General features: G+C 38.6%; 1 protein-coding gene across 6 annotated transcripts in view; it reads right to left on the minus strand.

The window, feature by feature from the left end:
• Positions 1-12,255: 12,255 nt before the first annotated feature.
• Positions 12,256-27,178, minus strand: part of PTBP3 (polypyrimidine tract binding protein 3) — a 102,896-nt gene continuing 87,973 nt past the window's right edge. For all 6 annotated transcript variants that reach the window (XM_047768165.1, XM_047768162.1, XM_047768161.1 and 3 more), the window contains 7 exons: positions 25,432-25,509; positions 23,017-23,162; positions 22,734-22,767; positions 21,946-22,038; positions 20,772-20,988; positions 17,456-17,533; positions 12,256-17,318 (listed from right to left, as the gene is read on the minus strand). In XM_047768165.1, the coding sequence (XP_047624121.1) occupies positions 17,186-17,318; positions 17,456-17,533; positions 20,772-20,988; positions 21,946-22,038; positions 22,734-22,767; positions 23,017-23,162; positions 25,432-25,509 (779 nt within the window). In that variant the 3' untranslated portion in view covers positions 12,256-17,185. The remainder of the gene's footprint in view (positions 17,319-17,455; positions 17,534-20,771; positions 20,989-21,945; positions 22,039-22,733; positions 22,768-23,016; positions 23,163-25,431; positions 25,510-27,178) is intronic.

The raw sequence follows: 27,178 nt of genomic DNA on the forward strand, positions 1-27,178 counted from the left end.
AGGAACTCCTTTAATGATTTTTATTTTTTTCCATTATAGCTGGTTTACAGTGTTCTGTCAATTTTCTGCTGTACAGCAAAGTGACCCAGTCACACATATATATATACATTCTTTTTCTCACATTATGCTCCATCATAAGTGACTAGATATCATTCCCAGTGCCATACAGCAGGATCTCATTGCTTATCCAATCCAAATGTGATAGTTTGCATCTATTAATCCCAGATTCCCAGGAGGCCATGTGTTTTAGACAGCATAGCTACGAGAGGGAGGATGTTTGCCTAGTTCATAGACATAAACTTTTTTTTTGGCTCCTTCCCCTTCTGTTGTATGCCTCTGTCTGGTGTTTTATAAACCCCTCTCTTACAATGTTTAATAAATCCTGTGGCATGTGGAAGTTCCCAGGCTAGGGGTTGAACCTGGGCAACAACAGTGACCTGAGCCACAGCAGTGACAATGCTGGAGAACTCTGATAAACCTTTTTTTTTTTTTTTTAAGAGAGGGTGACTGATTTTTTTTAATTTTTAATTTTTATTTTTTGCTTTTCAGGCTGCCCCTGCAGCATATGAAAGTTCCCAGGCTAGGGGTTGAATTGGAGCTACAGCTGCTGGCCTGCACCACAGCCACAGCAATGCAGGATCCAATCCTTGTCTGTGACCTATACCACAGCTCACAGCAACGCTGGATCCTTGACCCACGGAGCGAGGCCAGGGATCGAACCCTTTGTTTCTGCTGCGCTCATAAACTTTTATTTATTGTTGGAAGCTGTGAATTTTTAGGGTTTATCTGTTATCACAGCATCATCTAGACTCTCTTGACTGTTACATCATTCAAGACCCTGCCCAGATTTCACTCTGGCTCTTTCCCCTCTGTCTGGTGTTTTATAAGCCGCTCTCTTACAGTGTTTAGTAAATCCTGCTTAATTATTTTTCCCTCTCTCACAGGGCAAGGAGCCTTATCTTATTTGACCTTGTGACCACAGGACCTCACATAGTAAGGGCTTTAGCATGTGCTGAATGAATGGCCAGTAATTCCCTGAGTTTGGAGCCAGAAGGTATCTTCATATTTGCCTTAGTCTCACCAAAAATGTTACTTCTCCAAGTTTTATCTCCATTATTCCTTCAATAAAGGATCACCTCCCCTTAGAGTTCTGCAATCTTGGGGAATTGAATTACTTGTAGCTGTGTTATTTATACAGCAGCTGGTAATCTCTTCTGAGCAAGAGATGGTGGGTGATGACATTCATTCTTAGTCACAAATTAAAAGGGAAACATGACAATGACATTTCCACTGTGAGAGAAAAGGTCACCCGGCATTCAGAGCCCCTAATTGCAAGGCTGTGTTTGTATTCTAATCAGCTATACTTTCTGGGGTGTCACGACCACTGACGCTGAAAATCTGGGTCCATAGTCGGCTTACACGAAAGAAGGAATTATTTTTCCCTAAATGTTTTCGGTTTTTGTTTTGGTTTTGGTTTTTGCTTTTTAGGGCTGCACCCACGGCATAGGGAGGTTCCTAGGCTAGGGGTCTGATTGGAGCTGTAGCTACCAGCCTATGCCACAACCACAGCAACACCAAATCCAAGCCGAATCTACACCACATTTCGAGGCAAGTCGGATCCTTAACCCACTGAGCGAGGCCAGGGATCGAACCTGAGACCTCATGGTTCCTAGTCAGATTCTTTTCCTCTGAACCATGACGGGAATGCCTATCTCCCTAAATGGTTAATCTCTCTGGATCAGTGGTTTATTCTCACCAGGGAGTGGGAAGGGCAAATATCAGAGTCTCAGATTGGGGCGGGGGGAGGGAGCATAGAAAATATTTTTATTTTACTAAAAAACCCTCACTTCCTAATAAAAAATACAGAGATTTGAGTATGAGACTCTAGGCTGACAGGCATGTGGAGACTATGGAATGACAGAGCATTCAAAACAAGCTATTGGACCAAGAGGGACCTCGGCAAACATGTGCATCATGTGTTTGGTACCATCTGCGCCACAGTTCCAATTGCAAACACAACGTCAGTGTTCTCTGTTTGAAGCGGAGTGCAGGTTTTTATTTTAAAATAAGGAAGTTTTGATTTTTGAGTTCTCTTCTTTTTTTCCGGCTGTACACGTAGTATATGGAAGTTCCCTGGCCAGGGACTGAATCCAAGCTGGAGCTGAAACTTATGCCACAGCTGCAGCGAGGCCAGATCCTTAATCCACCGGGACCAGCTGGGGATCAAACCGGTGCCTCCACGGAGATAAGCCCAATCATTAACCCACTGGGGGAACTCTGGATTTTGAGTTCTTCTGATGCACAGAAGAGGGAGCTTTGATGAAAGCAGGAAGATGAAGAAGCAGAGACCATTCTGTTTGGAAGTCTGGCTGAGAAGGGGAAGATGCGTGTAGATGGTCGGCCAAGGAGCCTGGGCAGGTTTATTTCCTGGTTTGAAGATGGAAGAGACTTGAGCCTGGTTCAGAGGCTGACAGGGAGGAGTTTCCGTTATGGCGCAGCGGTTAACGAATCCGACTAGGAACCATGGGGTTGAGGGTTCGATCCCTGGCCTCGCTCAGTGGGTTAAGGATCCAGCATTGCCGTGAGCTGTGGTGTAGGTCACAGACAAGGCTCCAATCCCTCGTGGCTGTGGCTGGTGGCTGCAGCTCTGATTGGACCCCTAGCCTGGGAACTTCCACATGCCGCGTGAGCGGCCCAAGAAATGGCAAAAAAAAAAAAAAAAAAAAAAAATGGCTGACAGGGAAATCCAGGGAAGCAGATGAGGTGGAAGACGCAGGAAAGGAGGGCCAACGGATGCAGATAACGGATTGTGGAAGAGTGAGCTCTCTGGGGAGGGAGAAGCGGATGAGAACCTGAATACAGGAGAGAAAGGGGAAAAGAGCAACAAACAGTGGGTGTGGCTGCAGTACATTTTAGAGCCCCTGGCAGGTTGCTGAGGACTGGCAGCCATCAAGGCAATGAGGGGGTGGGGAGAAAATGACTGGATTATTAGCCGACTTTTGAGTATCTGTGTGACAATGCCAAATGTGTCCAGTTCCTTCAGCTCCATAGGGAAGTTTGTGGGTGCTCACAGAACTATTCACTTGGATACTTCAGAAACTATTATTCTACTTTGGGGTGAGGCGAACTTTTGCAAACTTGCGCAAACCTTTCGAAAAAGCCTAACTTAACAGTGGAGCTTGTTTCGCCTGGAACATAGAACTGAAACCCTAAAAGACACTGAATCTGAACTATGAAGGCTCAAATACCAACCTTGCTGGTTCCTTGAAGCATGTATAATGAAAATCCATTTCTAGATTCTTCAAGTTGATATCAAAATGTCCTCTCATTTTCTCATCTTGATGGTGTTCTAAAGGATGAAGATTTTGAGACCGGCTTCCAAGAAAAACAAGTCCAGCTGCAGGATAAATTGAGGCTAACTTCTCATGTCAGAGATAGACCCAAATTTCCTTTGGGGAACTCCGAGGGGAAAATTCTTCCTTCCTGATATTGAGTCTTTGCCAGGAAAAAAATCCCAATAAGGTTGAAGAGAACACAAGTTTGAGTCAGTTACATAGGAAAACATTTTAAAAAGCACACTGGAGAATTTAGGGATGAAATAGTTCCCAAGTTTATCACAGAGAAGAGAACTGATTTGTATGCCATTTTATCATTTCTATTACTCTGCACTTGCTAAAGTGGATTTGTCTGCACCTTCGCCTATGGAAACCAAGCTGGGGCAGACAGCTCTGAAAATGCTATCTATGCCTTCCACAGCATAAAATACAAGGCATTAATGGCAAAAGCCATACACAGAGTGCACGCATTGATAATCACCTTAATAAGGTGAAAAATGGATGGGAAAGGGTCATGATTCCATTTCCAGGTGGAAATGGCAAGGCGAGAATTTTGAGGATCCAAAGGATCTTAGGGCAAAAACTATGAATGCTGGAGTTCCTGTTGTGGTGCAGCGGAAAAGAATCCAACTAGGAACCATGAGGTGGCAGGTTTGATCCCTGGCCTCACTCAGTGGGTTAAGGATCTGGTGTTGCCATGAGCTGTGGTGTAGGGCACAGATGCGGCTTGGATCTGGCGTTGCTGAGGCTGTGTTGTAGGCTGGCAGCTACAGCTTGGATTTGACCCCTAGCCTAGGAACCTCTATATGCCACGGGTGTGGTCCTAAAAAGACAAAGACACACACACACACACACACACACACACACAAACTGTGAATGCTTTCCACTGTAAACTTGATGAGTCTTTTTAAAGATCCTATATCAAACATCAAACCATTTAGATTAGAATCTAATAACCTCCCCAAGGTGATTATCCGTGTGCACTCTGAGTATAATTCAGGGGCAATGGTTTCAGTAAGACTAGGGATCTGTGAATACATATACTCTGAAAGATAGATGTGTGGTTGGAGTTTGTCATCGAACTTGCAAAGCCCTAAAGTGGAGAGGACAGAATGTGTTTTTATAGTTTGAGGCTGGGCCCCCATTTCCCTTTGTGAGAATTCACTCAGCTCCCTGTATATTTCAATGATCAGCTGGCAGCTTGGTTTAGACGAGGTGTCGGTCTGTAATAACCAGTTTGCTGTTTACAAAATCACCAGAAGCACTGCGGTTCTATCTATAATGGTCTCAGTAGTTTTACTTCTGGGGTGAAGGATTGGGACTGACAAGGGCAAAAAAATTGGGGCTGGTTCCACCAGAAGCTCCAAGCAACTATAAGGAAATGGTAAATCTTTATGTATTCAATAGATAATCTGCAGTATGCTGGTCTCTGCATGAGTATATAAGGAAAGACTCTATGTAATGAATAGGGGTTATTGTTAGCAACTTGTAATCTCTTTAATCTTCATGCTTTCATTTTGTGATGGTTTAGTCTCAAAGTGAGCTAACTTGTCATATGCCAAGCACACAAGTTAGCAGGTAATTCTGCAGCTCTAAGAACTACATTTTTGAAAAAGGAGACAAACAACCCTTGGAAGCATGATCTGAAAATACAACGATTCTATGCTTGTTCTAGAAAATTTGGGCCTCATCGCCACAGTTCTTGGACCATATCGAGAGATGTTTAAAAACACTAGATGTCAAAGAATCAGGCAAATTCTGTAGGATTAATTTGTAAGCTAGTATCATGCTACAAGAGAGCACGTTACCAGGGCTTTATATACTTCCTTGATGGCATGGTTAGAAAAGTTTTACTACTTTGGACCTCCAGCAAACATATCTGTCTATCGAAACAGCCCACGCTAGGAGATCCCACTGTGGCACATTAGGTTAAGAACCTAACTGCAGTGGCTCAGGTTGAGAGGTATGAATTCAATCCCCAGCCTGGCCTGCGCTAAAGCAGTACAGGAATAAGAGGTATGGGAATGAACCATCGGGCCAATCCTAAACCTTCCCTCCCACCCCACCTCCCAAGTAATTTTATATTCCTACCTTTTTTTTTTTTTTTTTTTTTTAGGGCCTCACCCGCGGCATGTGGAAGTTCTCAGACTAGGGGTCAAACTAGGGCTACGGCTGCCAGCCTACACCACAGCTGAGAGAGGCCCAGGATTGAACCCACATCCGCATGGTTCCTAGTCCGGTTAGTTAACCACTGAGCCACGAAGGGAACTCCCATGTTCCTACCTAGTTTTATTTCACTCTCAAGCCCACATTTACTGTTTTTGTCATACGGGATAGATATGCAGGAGAAATCCTTAGGATAAACAAGGCAATCAAAGCAGACAGCTATGATTAATGCACCAAAAAAAAAAATCTTTTGCAGAAGGAGAGTTCCTGTTTTGGCTCAGCGGGTTATGAACCCGGCTAGTATTCATGAGGATTTGGGCTCGATCCCTGGCCTCATTCAGTGGGTTAAAGCTGCAGCATTGCCATGAGCTATGGTGTAGGTTGCAGACGTGGCTTGGATCCCCTCATTGCTGTGGCTGTGGCTGTGGCCGGCAGCTGCAGCTCTGATTCTATCCCTAGCCTGGAAACTTTCGTATGACACAAGTGCAGCCCTGAAAAAAAAAAAATGCAGAAGAACCACAAAATAAAATCACAGATTGAATTTTTAAAAAATTAATGAGCTAATAAATAAAATTATTTGGGGGATCAAAACCAAGTGAAAAGCAGGATCTTTGAAAATTCTTCTGGCAAAATGGTTGAAGAGAAAAGGCACAGCTGGAAAAAAAAAAGGCAATTAAAAATGGCTATAATTAGCATTGCCTTTGAATAGTGAGAACCAAATGAATGACATATGTGGGCAGTGAATAATCCTGGCACATAGCACCCAAGTGATGTGCAGGCTGAACCTAAGTCTTACAGGTCCCCAGAGCTAGGAGCAAAACACAATGAAACATTTGAGTTTGCATAGAACTTTCTAGTCCATGGTAGTTATTGAATGTATATGAGAAATTTTATAGCAGATGTGTCAAGTCTTGATGAATAGAAGCTGCCATAGGAAAGGATTTATCAAAATGAAGGTCCCAGGAATTGTAAAAAATTTAAATTGTTTAAAATCTTTTATATTCATCTATGGACAGTATTATTATAATTATGCACAATGAGGCCTTATATTCTGTAATTCTCTTCAAGTACAGGTAAGACATTATTAGATACCTGAAGGTTACAAACTACTGACAATTATCAGAAACATGTTGTTTTCCATGACAAATTTTATCAGCTATAAGCAGAGTGGATATTCTCCAATTTTTCACAGTTCTCACCAACTGTTAGTGTTTAAGTGGGACATGTTTCATTCATTCACTAATATTCTGTAACCAATCAAAAAATGCATTTGTGTTTGCTTAATTCAATAAACACTTGTATCTCAATGTGGAAAAAAAATTGGCTATAATTGCCGACTAGGCAACTTTAAAATATTGTAAACAACTTTTTATCAGTTTGAAAACTACTATATAGGAGTTCCCATCATGGCACAGTAGGAACGAATCTGACTAGGAACGATGAGGTTGCGGGTTTGATCCCTGGCCTCCCTCAGTGGGTTAAGGATCCGGCATTGCTGTGAGCTGTGGTGTAGGTCACAGACATGGTTCAGATCTGGCATTGCTGTGGCTGTGGTGTAGGCCAACAGTTGTAGCTCCAATTAGACCCCTAGCCTGGGAACATCCATATGCCTCTGGTATGGCCCTAAAAACCAAAAAAAAAAAAAAAGAAAGAAAGAAAGGAAAAAGAAAACTACTATATAAAATGAATTAACAGTTAATAATCTTCCAAGTAGAAGAGAAGAATGACTAGGGTTAGAGAAGATAAAATATTGAATATGAATTGTATAATTTAGGTGACAAGAACATGAGTTTCATTATCTTAGTCTTTCTACTTTTACAAATGTTTGAAACTTTCCATAAAAACACAGCCTTTCAAAAAAAAAGTAACCAAATTTTTGGAACATGATAGGAAATAAAATAATTATTTCAAAAGTGGGCAAGAGAAAGAATCAAGCATTTCTCTTTCTTTCCTGTAAAGACTGTACCTCAGAGTAACCAAATGGTTGGAAGGGGGAAGTTTTTCTTTTTACATAAAAATAATCCAAAGACAACACACAAAAGGATAGACTGTTGCCATTTTGCAATCCCTAAATATTAATTGATCTACTTAAGGATCATCATAGATGCTGTACACACACAAGTGGGAAAGAGTTGCAATGAGGAGTTCCCGTCGTGGCGCAGTGGTTAACGAATCCGACTAAGAACCATGAGGTTGCAGGTTCAATCCCTGGCCTTGCTCAGTGGGTTAAGGATCTGTCGTTGCTGTGAGCTGTGGTGTAGGTCACAGACAAGGCTCCCATCCCGTGTTGCTGCGGCTCTGGCGTAGGCCGGTGGGTACAGCTCCAATTAGACCCCTAGCCTGGGAACCTCCATGTGCCGAGGGAGCGGCCCAAGAAATGGCAAAAAAAAACACAAAAAAGCAAACAAAAAAAGAGTTGCAATGAAAGTATATACGGTATCTTGAGTACTTTGTAACATGGCCTTTCTTAAGGGATAGGATGATTAGCTGATTTGAGAAAAAGGAGAATGGTTTATTGCCCCTTGCTCAGTTACAATCATTTTTCAAAATCCTTTTAATTGAAGTACAATACACAGATAAATGCACAAATCCTAAGTGTACAATGAATTATCAGAAAGTAAACACTCCTGGGTAACTGGTACAAAGGTTAAGAAATAAAACATTAACCACACACCAGAAACGTCTCCTCATGCCCTAAATTACCTCCTTCCCAAAGGTAACCATTACCCCTTTTCTGAACTTGATGTAATTAGAATTGTATATTCTATATTCTTTTGTGTATGACTTCCTTTGTTCAACATCACATCTGTCAGATCCTCCCCAGTAGTTGTAGCTTTTCCCGGAGCAGTAGCTTTTATGTAGCTTTATTGTGTTCATTTGTATAAACTATTCCATTATAAAAATATATCATGAAATTTCTCTTTCGTAGCGGCCAGATACCCTAATGCGTACTTTGTCTAATATAAATATAATACCAGCTTTCATTTGGCTAAAGACAATCTCTTAACAGGTTAGAATTTGACACTTGTTTTCTTCAAGACCAAGGACTTAGATAATCCTGCAACTTTAGGAACAGAACAAGGACACGGGTTCTCACTTAATCTGTAGGCAATTTATAACAACAACAACAAAAAAAAAACATGGAGTTTTTCTTGTTACCCTGTCTATAGCCTTAGAACAAACATAAAAATGAAAGAGAATAGATACAGGGGAGTTCCTGCTGTGGCACAGTAGGTTAAGAACCCAAATGCAGCAGCTTGGGTCCCTGTGGAAGTGCAGGTTTGATCCCCAGCCTGGTATTCCTGGTTAAGGGATTCAACCTTGCCCCAGCTGCATAGGTCCCAGCTGCAGCTTGGATTCAATTCCTGGCCCCAGCACATCCATATACCGTGGGTGTAGCCATTAAAAAAAAAAAAAAAAAAAAAAGATACAGGGGTCTTCATGGAATATTAGAAATACTAGCTTTTCCTGCTTACTCATACGTTTTTATTCCAGCAGAGATAGGAGTTCTATATCTACACCCAATGATTACAAATGCAATAAATTCCAAGAAAACTGTTACTAGGATTTTATCAGTTCAGCATAAATTGTTTTGATGGAATCATATAGTGAAAAAATTTCCATTAGAAGTTAAAGTAGGAAAAAAAATTCATTGAAACAAGAGAAAAAATGGAGTTCCCATTGTGTCTCAGCAATAACGAACCCAACTAGTAACCGTGAGGATGCAGATTTGATCCCTGGCCTCACTCAGTGTGTTAAGGATCCGGTGTTGCCATGAGCTGTTGGTGTAGTTTGCAGACACAGCTTGGATCTGGCATTGCCGTGGCTGTGGTGTAGGCTGGCAGCTGCAGCTCTGACTTAGCCCCTAGCCTTTGAACTTCCGTATGCTGCATGGGAGGCCCACAAAAGAAAAAAAAAGATCATTGATGAGGAGTCACATAGTGAACAAAGTGGATTTAATTCTTCTATTTCTAGCACAGATTCTCAGTTCAATTATCTACACAAATGTTGGGCATTAAAAATTGGAGTTTATTTGATGGTATCTTTTTGATTATTTTTGCAACTGTTCTTCAAGTAGTGGCATATGTTTTAGAATGATAATTGCTCTGAAATGGCTAATTTCTGAGATAATTATTGCAGGATGTGTATTACTACATATTCATAATTTGCTGTAGGATAGCTTTAGTCATATGTATTCCAATTGGAATGGCCTAGGTAGAGGCCTCATGATCCATTTGGGGGGCTTCCCATTGAAGGCAAGAGTTTAAAACTATCTGACATGGATTTAAACTGATATTTCCGCTAGATTACACGGTTCTAAAAGGCAAGTCACCATATCCCCAACTCTTCAACATCTTTCCCAGAGCCTGGCTCAATTCTGGTCCAGTTAGTACTTGGTGAGCTGGGGGATAATTTTTGCTGAAAAGGGTTAAGGGTTGAATTGTGTCCCCTCAAAATTGTTCTGTTCGAGTCCTAAACCCCATTATTTCAGAATGTGTATTTGGAGAAAAGGCATTTAAAGGTAATTAAGGTAAACTGAGGTCAGATGGAAGGACCCTCATCTAATACAAACAGTTACCTTATTGAAAGAGGGGATTAGGACAGACACACACAAAGCAATGACCACGTGAAAGCACTGGGAGAAGATGACCACCCACAAGTCAAGGAAAGAGGTCTCAGAAGAAATCAATCCTGTTGACATCTTTAGCTTGGACTTCTAACCTTCAGAACTGGAGAAAATACATTTCTGTTGTTTGAGATGCCCCGTCTGCAGGACCTCATCAGCCCTAGCAAACACAGTAACTACATTTTTGAGTTAGTTTTCTCCAACTGATGACTTGAAATTATACTTTTAAACTTTCCAGAAGTAGGTGGGCATTTTTACCCTTCAGTAGAAACACCCCCACCACTTATGCAATGCCTTTAAATTGGTTTTGGCAGATCGCAGAAGAGTGTATAAGCACCATGCACAGACCTTCAAAGCCATAACCTTCACAGCACTCGGTAGGATAGAACTGTAACACCTGGGTGCAATGCAGAGACCTGCGTTCTAATCCACACTCTGCAATTAACTGGCACGTAGCCTTGGGTGAGTCAGCCGCTTCTCTGAGCCACTCATCTTTCAATGGTGGAAACTCAAACTAGGTGGGCTCTTAGATCCATTTGCACTCACAACTGTGTGACTCTCATGGCGGTTATAAGCCTCTGCTATGTAAATAATCATTTCACTGTCAAGCAAGTTTATAAAAACCTATTTGGGCATAGGATTATTTTATCTTTTCCTGATTAAAAAAGTCTCTTAAGCTTAAAAAAAAAACTGATCTAGTTCCATTCACGCTGACAAGATTTTACTGAGCCAGCAAAGATCAGTAGCAGTTACCTACTTTCCTATTTCATTAAAAACCCCCTCCCACAAAAATTCCCACTTCCAAAAGATCCTAGAATAAAAGATTAAAATAAATGAACTACTTAGACTCCTAGAATCCAATCATGCTTTAAAGAATCTAGAAATAAAACATTTGTCTAAGGAAAAGCAATATACAGGCAGCAGCTGGTAACTTGTGTAATTCTTTAATTAAAAAGAACACAAACGGGACTTCCTGTTGTGGCGCAGCACTAATGAACTCAACTGGTGTCCTTGAGGATGCAGGTTTGATCCCTGTCCTCAATCAGCAGGTCAAGGATCCATGAGCTGTGTGGTATTAAGTCTGAGATGTAGCTCAGCTCCCGTGTGGCTGTGGCGTAGGTTGGCAGCTGTAGCTCTGATTCCACCTCTAGCCTGGGAGCCTCCATATGCTATGGATGTGGCCTTAAAAAGCAAAAAACAAACAAACAAACAAACAAACAAAAACAAAACACAACAACAAAAAGCCCAAAACCACAAACTAGGTTTGAGACACCTCATGTTGCAAAGTACTAATTCTCTACAGAAGCCAAAAATTGAACTGGAAAGTGTTTCATCTCTTGTTTGGCATTGCACGTTTATTGTGTGGGGGTGTGTGTGCGTGCGCATGTGTGACAGAGAGACAGATACACAGAGAGAGGGAAAGACAGCACTCATGCAAATGTGCCAACCTGGACTTGTACTAAAGGGGGCATGCCACTGAAGCAGCTACACTGTAGGATGATTAGAATAGCACTTTGTTTCTCAAAATGAGAACTGAGGTAACTAGTAGACTTAGGTTTACTCAGCCTTTTTTTTTTTTAGGGCTGCATCTACGGCATATGGATGTTCCCAGACTAGGGGTCAAATCAGAGCTGTAGCTGCCGACCTACACCACAGAAACAGCAATGTAGGATCCAAGCCGTGTCTGTGACCTACACCACAGCTCACAGCAATGCCAGATCCTTAAGCCACTGAGCAAGGCCAGGGATCAACCCGAGTCCTCATGGGTACTAGTTGGGTTCGATATCACTGAACCACAACGGGAACTCGGATTTTTCAAAGTTATGTGAATATGTGCTTGTTATTCTCTAACTAAAACAGGTTTAGATGGATAGCTATGAGAAAGAAAAGAAAATATGACATCATTAGAATTACAGGTAAGACAAGGGGAAACCCAAAGTACAGACAAGAACACAGAGAAATTTTAAGAGAGTACAGATGTCATGACATTTATTAAAAGGCATGCTACAACACTATACTTGTTAGGAAAAGAGATTAGAGATATCAAGTAATAGCAAATGTACAAACTGAACGAAAATGGAATATACTGTAGTGTACAGAAGCTTGAATTAACCATGCACTACACACTTAGAAAATATGTTTTTAATATTTTATCTTCTCTTTGCATTTATAACATAATTCACTTCAACAAATCACAGAATCCTTTTCTTCCAATGACACAAACTGTGTTACAAATGAAAGCTGGTACTGCTGCTTATCAAAATATACAAGACAATTGATGTTTTATATAAAACCACTTTATATGTTACTTGTTCCCAAAAACCGTTGTTTTTTTTTATCATTTTCTTTTTTGGCCTGGTTTAAAAAAACGTTGTTACAAATATTTACAGCATTTTCTTCTGTTAGGTGAACACTTTTATAAACTGAAAAAAGGGAATTTTATGAACAGACCACGTAAAACACGAGACAATGTCAGAGGCGCCTGGCTGTGCTATTTTTTTTCTTAAATACAGTACTGAAAATGCCCATCAAACCTTTGTCATCCTAATCCATTCTGTTCATATTAAACTCCCACTCTCTTAAAGTAGTCTATTCACCAATAGAAAATACAAAGGAAAGGCCGCTTTGCATTGGATCTTCTTTCAGAAAGGAGCTTGGGAAAAAATGCTTAACAGAAAGGAGTTAAAACCAGAACAGTCAGTCTTTGGTCAGAGCAATGAGGTGACACTTTGATGCAAAACTTTGCTTAGTCTGCAATCTTTATAATTAGTACGTTTTGGATATGGGATGAATTATTTAAAGATCTGGGTAACAATGGAAGGGGGGAAAAAAGGCCGGAGCATGATTTTTTAAAATGACATCAAAAATAGCTATTTAAATATTTATTATTACAACTACTACATAGAATCAAGAACTAAAAATAACATAACAACAACAAAAATCTGTTTACAGTGCTGATTCAAGCTGGCCATAAGCAGCTTTCAATCATGACTATTATCACCAAGGTCACTGGACCAGATAAATATCCCTGTTCTCTGGAACATATGCCTCAGGTTACAGAAACTAAGATGACTACCACGAAGATTAGAGCAGCTCTGTTCTTGGATCTGCACAATGCAATAAAATGAGTATTATGTGATAAAGGCAAAAAGTGCAACCGAGACCTCACTTTACAGTTACAGGTGTTTGCTTGAATGGATGGTTTGTGGGATAACATTCTTTTAAAACTATACAGTATGTATTTCCTGAAAACCAGAATACTGATACTACCTTAGTCTCAAATAGGAAGAAAAGATCAATTAAGACTACTGAAGAAGGCACATAAACTTTGGTCCTGTTTTGTTTTTCTCCCTCTATAAAACCCCCCAAATTAATATTTCAGTAATTTTTTATTTTTTAAACCATTCGCAACTAGCTGTTAAAATTTGCTCTGAAAAAAGACTGCAAAGAGTCTTGTAGATAACAACACAGCTCTTAAAAGACAGCTGAGTTATGTTTCTTTAAAGGAAAAGTTTTGTGCAATCTAAATTGTATATCTTCCAGCACAATAGTAGAATATTTTAAGTCTGGCAGTTTTATTCTTGTCAACAACAGATCAAGACAAAGGAAAGGCTAAGAAATATGCTGTTGTGCAGTCATGCTGTCTTTTGGTTTTAAAAATAGCAGTACACACTAAATTTTCTAAGAGATAGGCTGCTAGTTTGGCAAACAGGGTTTTTAAATGACTCATTGGGGGGAACACCTACTTTTGAGCTTGTCATATTTTGTCTAAAAATATTTAGTGGAACAGAAGAGGAATTACATGATAACATACTCCATGTATAAACTTTGCTGTCTAATGACATGGGAGCTTTCAAAAGTTTATACAAAACTGAACAGAAACACTCATGAGAGTTACTTTTAATCAACTGAGGCAGAACCTATGATCACCATCCTAGGTGGAGTCAAAAAAAGGCATTCCTTCCATGTGGAACTAGACAGGCAGAAATTCTATCTCTAAAAACAGGGAGCTCTGCGACTTTCAACAACAAAATCAAAAACATAACTATAAATAACGTCACAATATTTAGTCAGCGAAGAATTTATGGCATTCTGGAGGAGCTACTGGGTAATTCTGGTACTCTCCAGTAAGTTATCACATTATTAAGGTTATTTTTCTGATTGTAACTCACACACAACACAATTTACAGTTCTGCAAGTTATTTAAATCTCAGAAGTAAAACTTTTTGGCATAAATTGCTACTGTTAAACGTGTACTGCTATTTTTTAAAGTCCTGAATATATATATTTTGTGTCAAAGTTAGACACCTCCATTAATGATAATACTCCTTAAAGTAAATAAACTTAAAAATAGGATACTATGACAGCTCAAACAGCAAAAATAAACATTGCTTAGATGATATTAACTAAATGCATGTCAAACCAAAAATTACAAAGATCTAGCTTTTCCACTACCCTGGTATTTTTTACAGAAACTACATCAACACAAATACTGTGGACCTCTATAATTCAGAGAGCAAAGAGCCCGACATGAACAACATCCACGTGCTACAGTGAACTTTAGACATAAACTGATGGTTTCCAAACACTAATTCAAACAAAATCTCACTTTTCCGAATCTTAATTTCATTTTTGTCAATAAATTAAAATGTATGTCATGTGCATATGTATGTACAATATTAGAAGGGTGTATGTATGTATATACACTTACCTATACACACATACACGCAAATCCCTGAAAAGGATTCAAATGTTCTCTCTCAAATATAAAGGCCATTCCCTACTTCAAAATTACATTCAACACCACTACGATATCCCTTCTGCTACACTTTTGCTACATTTACACTAATTGTTATGAGAACCACAAATTAAAACTACACAGTAATTCCTAACCGCCCCCCCCACCCAAAAAAAGAGTGACACAACCCAATTTAACACACCAATGAAAATTATAATAGTGTCTGCATGGAAGGTAAAACTAAAGCAAATTTTGGGAGATTTCTTAAATTGTTTTTTCCCCCTTCCCTCTTACGCAGTGTTTTGGTAAAAATAAATTTCAGAAGTGAAAAAATACAAACTAGATCAATGATTATACCTATCAGCCAATCGAAAACCAAGCCATTTGAAAGGTCTCAATTGAGTGTCCTCCTTCGTATTCTATCAAATAACTGTTGCTCAGCGTTGAGTGAATTCTGCTTTTAACAGCCTAAAAGGTCTTTTGCAGTCTCCAATATTTTGTAAAATTTCTTTTGTAAAAATCTTCCTGTGTTCAAATTAATGGCTGGACTAGAGCAAAGAGACTGAGATATTCTTTTAAAACGTGAGATGAGCCACTCTGAGAATCTGAAAAGTGTAAAAAGGGTGGACAAAAATGACCCTTTAACAAATTCTGCTTTAAAAAAATATGATCAAGCACTGAAGGGATAATTAACAAAAGCAAAGTAGCTAATTAAAAAGAAGTAACTTTACATTATACAATCACTGAGGCAATATTAAAATGTACTCTTACATTCAACCAAAAAGAAAGAGGGACAGAGTATGAGAAAGAACACCCCCCTTCTCATCCTCTGTATATGTGGGCACTTGGTAATGAAGTTACATTAACAAAGAAAAGCAAGTTCTTGAGTATGTGACAAAAAACAAGTAATCCTGAGACAAATTCTAAAGGGTGATAAAGATCAGACAACATCCAGAAACCAGGAGTGCATTTTATAGCCCCAAATTGATATGCTATTAACCGGCTAGTGGTCAAAATGTGAAGAGGCCCACAGGTGTGCACTGAGCTATTCCCCAAACCATTTCCCCTTCCCCACCCCTCTCTACACCACAGCACCAAAAATTTGAATAGAAACTATTACTTATTGAAAACCACTTAAAATTGCAATGAAAAAAAACCTTTAAAATCCTTACCAAAAAAGGGAAAGAAAAAACAAACGCTCACCAAGCCCACAATACAGCTTTCAAGATACTTAGATAAAACTCTAACCTATTATATCATAAGCACATAATAAGGCACATAATAAGAAATTAAGTAAATACACAGTAATTCTGAATAAGTATTAGAGATTATAGTGGTACAAAAAACCCTTGAGATTAATTTTTTTCTAAAAGAAGACCTTACCAAAAATAACTTTTAAAAAATCTGTCAAACCATATGATAGACCTGAATATTTTCCTTAAGACTGTAAACTTTTTTCTGAAAACAATTATAAAAAAGTAGTTTATAAGTAGGATTATTTTTCTTTTTAAATTTTCCAAGATCACATTATATTATCAGACAAGTGTCACTTTGAAATTTAAAACATGATTTTTCCTAATAAAATTATTACTTATTCGGACATCTTAATAGATCCTGGTTGGATTCCATTTAATTTCCCTGGAGACAGTTGAGACACTTCATCCTCTAAATAGTCTTAAAAAGTCAAAGATATGCAAAGGAGTGTCTTATGGTGGAAAAAAAAATGGAAAGAAAACATGCAAGTTCATAAATTTGCTCCAAATACAACCCAATTTGTTCATGTTCAGTAAGTAACAATATATGCCAAATAACCAATGTAACTTAAAAGCGAATATAATTTCCTACAGGAGTCAAACTTCTGAATCATAAAGTTAAAAACTTGGTTGTAAGTAACTTCAATTACATATGTCAAGTAATTTTTGTTTAAAATTTCAAAGTACAAAGGAGTTTAGAAATGTTGTATAAGGCTGAACTGGACTCAAACTAAAAGAAAGTCTGTCCTCTTTAAATTTAGTTTAATATAGGGAATCAAAACTATCGAAAAAAATTTTTTCCTGTTTTTTTTTTTTTTTTTCTTTCTGAAGATTATTTTCATTTTAGCAACTATGGTACAAAGGAAAAACATGCCTTTGATGACATACTGGCAGGGGGGAAAAATGGAAAAAGAGAACGTCTCATGATTTTTTGAATATACTTGAATATCAAATCCAAAAAGTTATTTTTGTGAAAGAGGCAGAATTGGTCTTGAGCTGCTTCAGTCTATGTCTGAAGGTTTTACTGAAATTATGGTCCAGTCTTAGGAGAAAAATTCAAAGAAAGTCAGATTGTAGATTTTGAGAAGGAAACTCTGAGGTGGTGATTTTCTCCAAGGTCATGGTTATGAAGCTCAATGAGGGCTTGGATTGCTTCTTCCACAGATCCCAACTGAATGAGTGCCATTTTGCGATCTTTCCTGAAAATGGTAGAAGAAATATAAAAAGTACATAGAATTAATTTTGCCTACAAATCTCTTCTCCAACCCTAGAAGACTTCATTAAACATTCATCATATTAAATAATGTTAACGAATTTCTTAAAAGTGTGTACTTACTGAAAGAATTTAAAAGCCTTCACTGAACATCCAGCTTCTGTAAAAAGGTTCTTCAGGTCGTCTACTGTAACAGAGGGGCTGTAAAAAATATTGTAGAGTTTAGCACTTTGAAAGCTACTTCCCTAGCTCTGACATATCTTCCATAATCCAGCAGTTGCCACTACTAGTCTGGTAGATTTTCAGTATATCACTAGGCCAATACATCTTCGATTACTTTCAGGGTAATTATGAACATGAGTATGTGGGAACCAGGTTCTAAGATGGCCCCAACAACACTTGCCTCCTACTATTCACACCCTTGGGTAATCCCCTCCCCTACTGAAGAAGGATGCCCTCTGTAGCCCTCGGGGTATCACAGAAATGACACACATGACTTCTGAGGCTGAAAGTCACAGCGATTTCCACCTTGCCCTCTCTTCAATCATTAGCTTTAGAAGAAAAGAGCTGCATTGCACAAGCAGTCAAGCAACAATAGGGAGAAGTCCTTGTGGACCTGAGGGACTGAAGCCTATCAACAGTCAGACATATGGGTGAGTCACTTTGGAAGTGGATTCCCTAGCGCCCAGTTAAGTCTTCAGATGCAACCTTATGAGAAACTCAGCCAAAACCAAGCTAAGCCACTTCTGGATTCCTGACCCAAAGGAACAGTAAGAGCTAATGAATATTTACTCTTGTGTTAAGCTGTTAAGCTTTGGGGTGATGTATGACACAGCAGTAGATAACTAACGCAGGGGTCCATCACATGGGAGTCAACTGACCAATGCTGTTTAATGGCTAAAGAGCTTCAGTTTGAGATGATGACAAGGATCATCTTGTCATCACTTGTGTCAAGGCGGGATATAAGTGAGGGCTGCACAATATGAATGTACTTAACTTGAATGTACACTGAAACTCACTCTCAAAAATAGCTCAAATGGTAAAATTCAGGTTGTGCATTTTACCATAATTTTAAGAAGATGACTATTAATGGAAGTTAAATGAGGTAACACAGGTAAAACACCAGCACAGTGCCAAGAACTTGGCAGATGGTGGAAAAGAATATTAACGTCCTTCCCCTCTTCTACCTACAGGTTCAATGGGGGCTACAACTTGAGACCAGCTCCTGGATCAATGTATTTGAGAAGGAGTATTTAAATACGCTGCCTCTCTCCCTGACGCAATGGTGATGAGGTACTAAATTTCTAGATGCACGAAACCTGGACTTTTTTCTTGAGTGACTCCTCCAGTTGCTGGGCTGGCAATGAAGTTTGAGCCACTGTCTAGTTCAGATTCAATGTTTCTCCATGCAGTCTAGCCAGAGACTAGCTAGGAGTATGGACCTTGGACACTATTTTGAATAATTATTTTCTACTCCTATTCAACTCCCGTTGTTATTCTCAAAAATGTCCCAAAACTGTACCCTTCTACATGCCTTCAGTCTTCAACTTTTCACACACATACGCGCACACAACTATACTCCAGGGCTTTTACTCCTTCCTTTCCAAAGCTTCATGTGTTAAATTAAGTCACACGAAACTGCCCTTTTTTTAAAAAAAATTTTTTTGGCCATCCTGTAGCACACGGAGTTCCTGGGCCAGGGATCAGATCCGAGCCATAGTTTCAACCTATGATGCAGCTATGGCACTACAGGATCCTTTAACCCACTATGCCAGGCCGGGGATCGAACCTGCATCTGATCTGGTGCTTCAGAGATGCCGCTGATCCCACTGCACCACAGCGGGAACTCCAAAATTCCCATTTTTGTAGGTCAAGGACTTCAAGAATTAAAACAGGAGTTACCAGGTACTTTTCTACAAAGGGCCATTCTGTACACTTCTTAGGCTTTAACGGCAAAGCTTTGATGGCTTTGATGGCTATGTAGTAACTACTGAGCTTTGTTGTTAGGATTCAAAAGCAATCATAGATAATTACATAAATAAATGAATGTGACTGTGTTCCATGAAACCTTATTATAGAAGGTGAAATTTTATTTTTATTTTTTTTATTTTTTTGGTCTTTTTGCCACTTCTTGGGCCGCTCCCACGGCATATGAAGGTTCCCAGGCTAGGGGTCGAATCGGAGCTGTAGCCACCGGCCTACACCACAGCCACAGCAACGCGGGATCCGAGCCACGTCTGCAACCTACACCACAGATCACGGCAATGCCGGAACCATAACCCACTGAGCAAGGGCAGGGACCGAACCTGCAACCTCATAGTTCCTAGTTGGATTCATTAACCACTGCGCCACGACGGGAACTCCTGAAATTTTAATTTTATAAAGTTTTCTCAGATCACTTTTTTTTTTTTTTGCTTTTTCCCCTAACGATTTAAAAATCAATCTTAGCTCACAGGTCATACAAAAACAGATAGATTTGGGAGTTCCTCTGTGGCTCAGTGGGTTATAGACCTGGAAGTGTCAATGCTGTGGCACAGGTTCAATTCCTGGCCTGGGAACTTCCACATGCTGTGGGTACCACCAAAAAGAAAAAAACCAAAACAATCTTACCTCCCCTGAAAAAAAATATAGATTTGGCTCATGGGCTGTAGTCTGCCTATCTCTAAGTTAGATGATGACTAAAGAATAAGTCCGCTACAACAATGGTTAATACAGAGTGGTCACAAGAGAATAATTTTATATATTAAATGACTTTGCAGCTTATAGGTAAAAATAGAGAATTCAGTTTTACCAAATTCTTAGATATGTAAATTATCTGACCTTGCTATGTTGGTTACTGAAGAGTTTTTACTTTTATGAAGGAATGAACAAGTATGTACCAACGGAATATTCTGCATAAATGTATTTTGGCCTTTTTACAACTGAAAGGTAACTAATTGCTAATTCTCTGGAAAGAAAAATGAAAAACATTGCTATCTCTCACTTTTAGAGTATATGGTTAGAGAGATGGCATTCTTTTTTTTTTTTTTTTGGTCTTTTTGCCTTTTCTAGGGCCGCTTCCCGCAGCATATGGAGGTTCCCAGGCTAGGGGTTCAATTGGAGCTGTAGCCACTGGCCTGCACCGCAGCCACAGCAACGCAGGATCCAAGCCGAGTCTGTGATCTATACCACAGCTCATGGCAATGCCAGATCCTTAACCCACTGAGCAAGGCCAGGGATCGAACCTGCAACCTCATCGTTCCTAGTCGGATTCGTTAGCCACTGAGCCACGACAGGAACTCCTAGAGATAGCATTCTTATGATAGCAAATAAATTATCGTACAAGAAATTAGTGAATAGGACAACTGCTACATTAGAATAATTTCAGGTTTTTACCTCCTCAAACCATATTCTATAGACTATTAATATCTAAATAAATAGTAACTAATTAGATACATACGGGATGTTGGAAAGATGCAGAGTGGCTGATGGTGGAAAAATATTCTGGAAGTTTTTAGATCCAGGCTTTTTAAAGCGATGCAAAGGACTATTGCTAAAATCCTTAGTCAGACCTTGGTCTTCCTGTCCTTCTCGAGGAAGCTGAACTGCTTGATGTTTGGACAGTGTAGCACGAAGCACTTTCCCATAAAGTCTTTGACCACTTAGATGGTTCATTGCTGGTGCACAGGAAGAAAATAAGGAAAGTTTGGGTTAAATTAAGATAGAGTCTCTATAAAATTGTCTATCATAAATTCTTTTTATTTAGTCATTTAAACTTACATTGTCAGCTTGAGGGTCTAAATGGTTTTAAATAAGAAAAACTCTTACATATGGAAACATATTAAATGACTTTGTTTTACTATAATGAAGGAAAAGCAAAACCACAAAAAATAACTATTTTCCTAGCAGAGGGCTAGAAGTTCCAGAATGTCTGGAACATAACAAATCCTCAGGAAATGGTTGTTAAATAAATTAGTTGAATCTCAAGCAAATAATTTCATCTGAGTAGTTAATATTTCAATAGCTACTATAATAATAGCTGTGAGATGGTGGAATGACACCTTCACGCACCACCATTATAAAGCTGCCCAAACTTTTTTTTTTCCTAGGGCCACACCTGTGGCATATGGAGGTTCCCAGGCTATGGGTCGAATTGGAGCTGCAGCTGCTGGCCTACACCACAGCTAATGGTAACGCCAGATCCTTAACCCACTGAGAAACCCACATTCTCATGGATATTAGTTAGGTTCATTACCGCTGAGCCACAACAGGAACTCCGAGCTGCCCAAACTTTTAAGCTACGCAACAGTTCTAAAAAACTTAGTTTGAAAGGAAAACAAATAAAGAAGCAAAAAACAAATAAAATGAAAGAAAACAAGTCATGTTTATTAGTTTAAAGCTAATGGAAAAACCCTAGAGTCAAAGCTCTAAACATTGGCAATATATTCAAATAGATAAATGAACTTCAAAGACTAATGAATAGTTTTTAATCTTAAAACAGAAGCATACCCAAATAATGCAGACATGAACAAAGGAGCTACTCTTCTTACTAGCTATAAGTCTGTTTATTTTATAGGAAAATTCACATACAAAAGGGACAGGTTTTCTTTATTATTATTATTAATCATTAGTACCTAGCTGAGCTTGATTTGCATCTGCCATCTGAACCAATGCATTCTCTTTCTTATTAAACATTATCTTCACTCGATGTACATCACCATATACTCCTAATTAAAAAGAGAAAACAAAATAGTGTTTAAAGCTGATTGTGTAGTGTTCAATTAATTTTACCACTATAGTTAAAGAAAGCTTCTTTCCTCATACTGTACACTTTCCCTAGGCAGTTTCATACATATGCTCCCAAATATGCATCTCTATTTCCAGATTTATTAATCTGGTACGTCTTTTCATCTGGATGTCCCACAAACACTTCAAATTTAATGTGGCCCAAACTGATTCACCGTCCCGTTCCTGTCTCACTAACCCTGTGGATAAACGGTACCATCATGCACGAATTTGCTCACCGGGCTTCCTTCACTTCCATGTTCCAAAAGTTCTGTCTCCCACTGCTGGTGTCTGTGAAAGGGCATTCACCCTCCCTTTCTGCCTGGCTAAGGCATCCTCATTTTTCACCAGTCAGCTTAACCACTATTTCTAACGGTACATCATCTTTCATTCCCTCAGCTGGGTTATATCTCCCAGTTATATGTTCCCATTACAATCTCTATTTACCTTTTAATAAACCTTTGTTGTAACTCTAATCACTACGTCTTCCTTGCTTTTCTATCCTCAGTGTCAAACAAACATACTAGTGAGCACACAGCAATAATAAATATTACTGAAGGATGTAATGAGCTCAGTTCATATCACGGATAATATTAAAAAAGCAAAAAATATATATATATATATAAAAAATACTTACCAAATAGGATAAAAAGTCCATGTGGTGTGACAAGCTGTTTGAAAAGGATAATACAAAACATAAATGTCTAACTTAAGTAAAAATTTTAAATACGTTTACTTGTAAACACAACAGCTGACTTTAATGTGTTTAAAGCACTGATTTTATAGGCTTCTGTATATACTTGTGATAAAATTTAAATTCTTAAAATAGACTTTAACATTTTCATTTGAATTCAACTCCAGATCAGAAGCTATAATACCTTCTCCTGTAAGACTTTTTACAAATAACAGTCTCCACTCACATCAGGATTAAGATTGGTGACGAGCAGAACTGAGTTTCCTGGTATCCCACCAGTCCCAGGCATGGCCATCCTTCCAGTGACAGCAGAGGAGGTGATTGCGAGAGGACCAAGAGCTCCAGGACCCAGTCCAGCTGGGACTGACAGACCTTTCCAAAACATCAAAAGCATTTCATATTTGAGTTACCTGGAAAATTATAACACCTGACACAACTCAAGTAAATAAATGAAGGCAAAAGCAAAAATATACAAGAAAATGTGTCAAAGCTTCCATAAGGAGAGCAAATGTCAGCTTTCTGCCTCCACAGTCTGTATGGAAGTAGAGTGCCTTATTCTTTGACGTTATCATACATGGTGCTCTATTATTTATACTGCACTTTACAGAGCAACTAAATTCACTGGTCTTAAAAGCTATCAGGCTTTCAAAAGGTCTATAACTACCAGTACTCCTGCAGCTTCTTGAAATAGATATGATCCAGCGCATTTCTGTAAAGTAGATGTAATTTTCATATTGGCTTTCATCATAAAGTCAAATACATACATATATATTTTAAAAAGTACTTCAGCAGAAGTCACAAATATGCACGCTAGGTAGTAATGCATGTTCTAAAGATGGACTGTGGTAATGGCTCCACGACTCTGTAAATTACTAAAAATCACTGAGCTGTATACCGAAAACCAGTGAACTGGATACATGCAGAATGTGTGACATTCTGTATGGGGAAAACTATTTTGTAACTTTGTAAAGTGCCCTAAAAAACATTATTACTATCAACAACAGATTTACAGAATTCAATATTCTTTTGTAGCAAAAATTTTCTGAGCTCTCTCTACCCCTAGATATTGCAAAACTACTGAGAGGTCTACAAAACTGGAATATTGACACTATATACTATACCCCAAACAGTACACTCCCTCAAAGGTCCCACTATTTGTGTTTTCAGCTTCTTGCTGAATTTTAAAATTGTGCAGATCACCTTGTCAGGCTGGATGCTTTTCCATGAAATCTATACTCAATAGTCCTTCATATGACCTCTTCCTATGCTCCTCCAATCCAACCCTGCAAATTCTGAATAACTTTTTTAAGTCTATTGGTTATCGCTAATAGTACACCTTAGCTACACTGCAGATGATATACACTGTGCTTATCCCTCACTAGACCTGCAAAGTCTTATCAACTCAGGAGCCCTATTTACACATTCTTTTTCTCTTTCTAAACATCTACTACTACGGTGTTTTATACATAGAGCATGTTGAAAAGAAATATCTAAAATGAGGGAAACAATATATTACTACCTCCAATGTGCATCAAACTTTTGGGAACTTCAAATACATAAAAACAATGTATGACACTTTCATTTCAATGAGACAGGTAGAATTATTCCCTTAATTAAACATGTTATCTTAAAAAACACCCAAAACCTAAAACTTAAATAAACCTCAACCTTTTTAATCACTCTCTCTTTTTTAGCTAATGTCATCCTCTCCACTGAAGAGAGCAGTTAAAATTTTCAGAATTAGCAAGGCAGAATATAGAATATTGCCAGAGAACAGCTACATTGTAATTTAAAATACAGTTATATGCATAAATCAGCTGGAAGCTGTAAATGTTATATGCAGACTAGGCTTAACACTACACCGCTCTTCTCATTACCAACCTCAAGTGTTTCCATTAAACACTAAAGACAAAACCATAAAGTATTTTTTTCCTTCTCCTTAAATTATGATCAAATTTTGTGTACTACTTTGTTTACTCTTTTGCTATTTTGAAAAGGGTCAGAGAGTCATTATCAAAGTATCTTCCAACTACTATCCCTTAATTACTTCCATTAGCTAAAGAAAAAAAATACACACATACACATATCTATACATATTCCCTGAAATAAAAAAGCATGTATACCCATTACAGTAGTCTTCTGAACTCATTAATGAAAAAAAGGACTTACAAATAAGGTTAATAGTAAATGCTTATCAATTCAAATGTTTTCTGACTGCACAGTATGTACTGGATGCCATCAAAGGCATTAAGGACACAAAGATGAACAAGACAGAAGTCTGTTTAATATGTAACTGATAAACTCATTAGCAAGCAGCTCATATATTTTACATAACCAAAAAGGCAAGTCTAAGGTTATTTAATGTAGTTAATCTATAGCTATCTGTGCCAGTGGCAAGTATAAATGATGCAGAACATACAACAGAATTTTGGGGTTGAGAATGGAACCAGAGAATTATTTATAACCACAAGGAAGCTGTGCTTCATACTTCGTACAGGAGCCACTTCCAAGATTGATACACACAGTGCTTTTATTGTAAATCCTTTAAATATAGTAATATTTTTCATCTTCATAAGTTCCTAGAAAATACAGGCCACAATTAAAAAATCATTTCAAATTCAACTTTAAAAGAGTTAGTCACCTGTAGCTTGAGGAAATCCAATGGCTGGGGCAAATCCAGCAGCCCCTGCATATGGAGAGGAAATTATACCTGGTGCACCTGATAGAGAAAAGAAGTTAAAATAAATATGCTAACTTCTATAAATATGGTTATCAGGAGTTCCCGTCGTGGCTCAGTGGTTAATGAATCCGACTAGGAACCATGAGGTTGCAGGTTCGATCTCTGGCCTTGCTCAGTGGGTTAAGGATCCAGCGTTGCCCTGAGCTGTGGTGTAGGTTGCAGACGCAGCTCAGATCCTGCATTGCTGTGGCTCTGGTGTAGGCCGGTGGCTACGGCTCCGATTCGACCCCTAGCCTGGGAACCTCCATATGCCGTGAGGGAGCGGCCCTAGAAAAGGCAAAAAGACAAAAAAAAAAATTAAATATGGTTATCAAAGCAACATAAAATGGCTCTATGAGGGTATATTATTGATAAAGAGATTCTGTTACAGAATAAAGATTTGTTCAACCAGTGATCCTTAATGTGTAAGGGCCTCTTCCACTTCCAGAGGCTAACCCCTTTCAACTGGGTTCAAGGTTCAAGGGTACCGCAAAAATATTATCTAATTTTGAGTTATTAGTTTGCTATGTTGTTTTAGTTTATTTAGTTTTGTTATTTTGGTTGATATTCGTGTCCTTTTTTAGAGCACTGTTCTATATAAATATCAAATAATATTAAATTGTCAAATACTTATTAAACTGTACTGTGCCTGTGGGGCACTGTGCTGCTAAGAAGAAATATGAGATAAATATCCTTGCCTTTGAGAGGCTTTACAAACTAAAAGTATGAACTATAGGAGGTACACATGCTGAGGATCTGGTGGTTTAAGTACAAACATACTGCAAGTATTCTAAGACAAAGAGATCGCAAAGGATCACTGTGATTGTTTGGCAGTTTCTCAGGAGGTAAAATGTGAGCTAGACAGAAGTAATCAAAAAGCACAGTGCTTAGTGTGCACCAAATGCTAAACAAAGGCTGGTATTCCCTCTCCTTTCAGAAGCATGACTGTGCACCATCAACAAAAAGAGGAAAGAGGAGTTAGTTCCAATGGAGGAGTTGATACTAGTAGGAAAACAATTTGGTTTTGGACATGGTGAGGTTGAGGAGACAGAAAAACATTCAGATGGAAATGCCTACAAGTGGAAATGAGGGGGCAAACTCAGAATTTCTAACTATTGCAAGACACAGACTTGTAAATCATCTATATATAAACAAATGTGAATGCCATATAAATGAGAGCGCCACCAAAAAGGGCACAAGGCAAGAAATGAAGAAAGCTATAACTAGAAGCTGGGGGTATTAGTACACTTATGTGAGAGGAAGCAAGAGGAATATTCTAAGAAAAAGAGAAAAGTAGAACAGCCTTAAAAATAGAAGAGGAAGGAAAAGAGGGAGGAAGGGAGGGAGGAAAGAAGACAATTGTGAATTATAGTCCCTCAGGATCTAGAGACACAGAGTTTAAGAGGAGAGGGGACTCAATGGAAGTCAAAGAGAGTGAAAGACGTGCAAGGTAAAGAACAGTTTTAGAGCAACGGCGAGACGCTAGACTGTAAGAGTCAAAGGGAGTTTGGGTTTTTTTAAATGATAGGGTGATGGGCATATTTTTAGGAAGACTAATGTAAGCTATATTTTCCAGAGGAGTTAGAAGAGTTTTATTCTCTTCACTGAGGAGGATTATTTAGCAAAATCTGTTAAATACGAACTGCGATTTACTAAAATAATTAAAGAA

The sequence above is a fragment of the Phacochoerus africanus genome, chromosome 2 (genome assembly GCF_016906955.1).
Source record: "Phacochoerus africanus isolate WHEZ1 chromosome 2, ROS_Pafr_v1, whole genome shotgun sequence".
In the NCBI taxonomy this organism is placed as follows: Eukaryota; Metazoa; Chordata; class Mammalia; order Artiodactyla; family Suidae; genus Phacochoerus; species Phacochoerus africanus.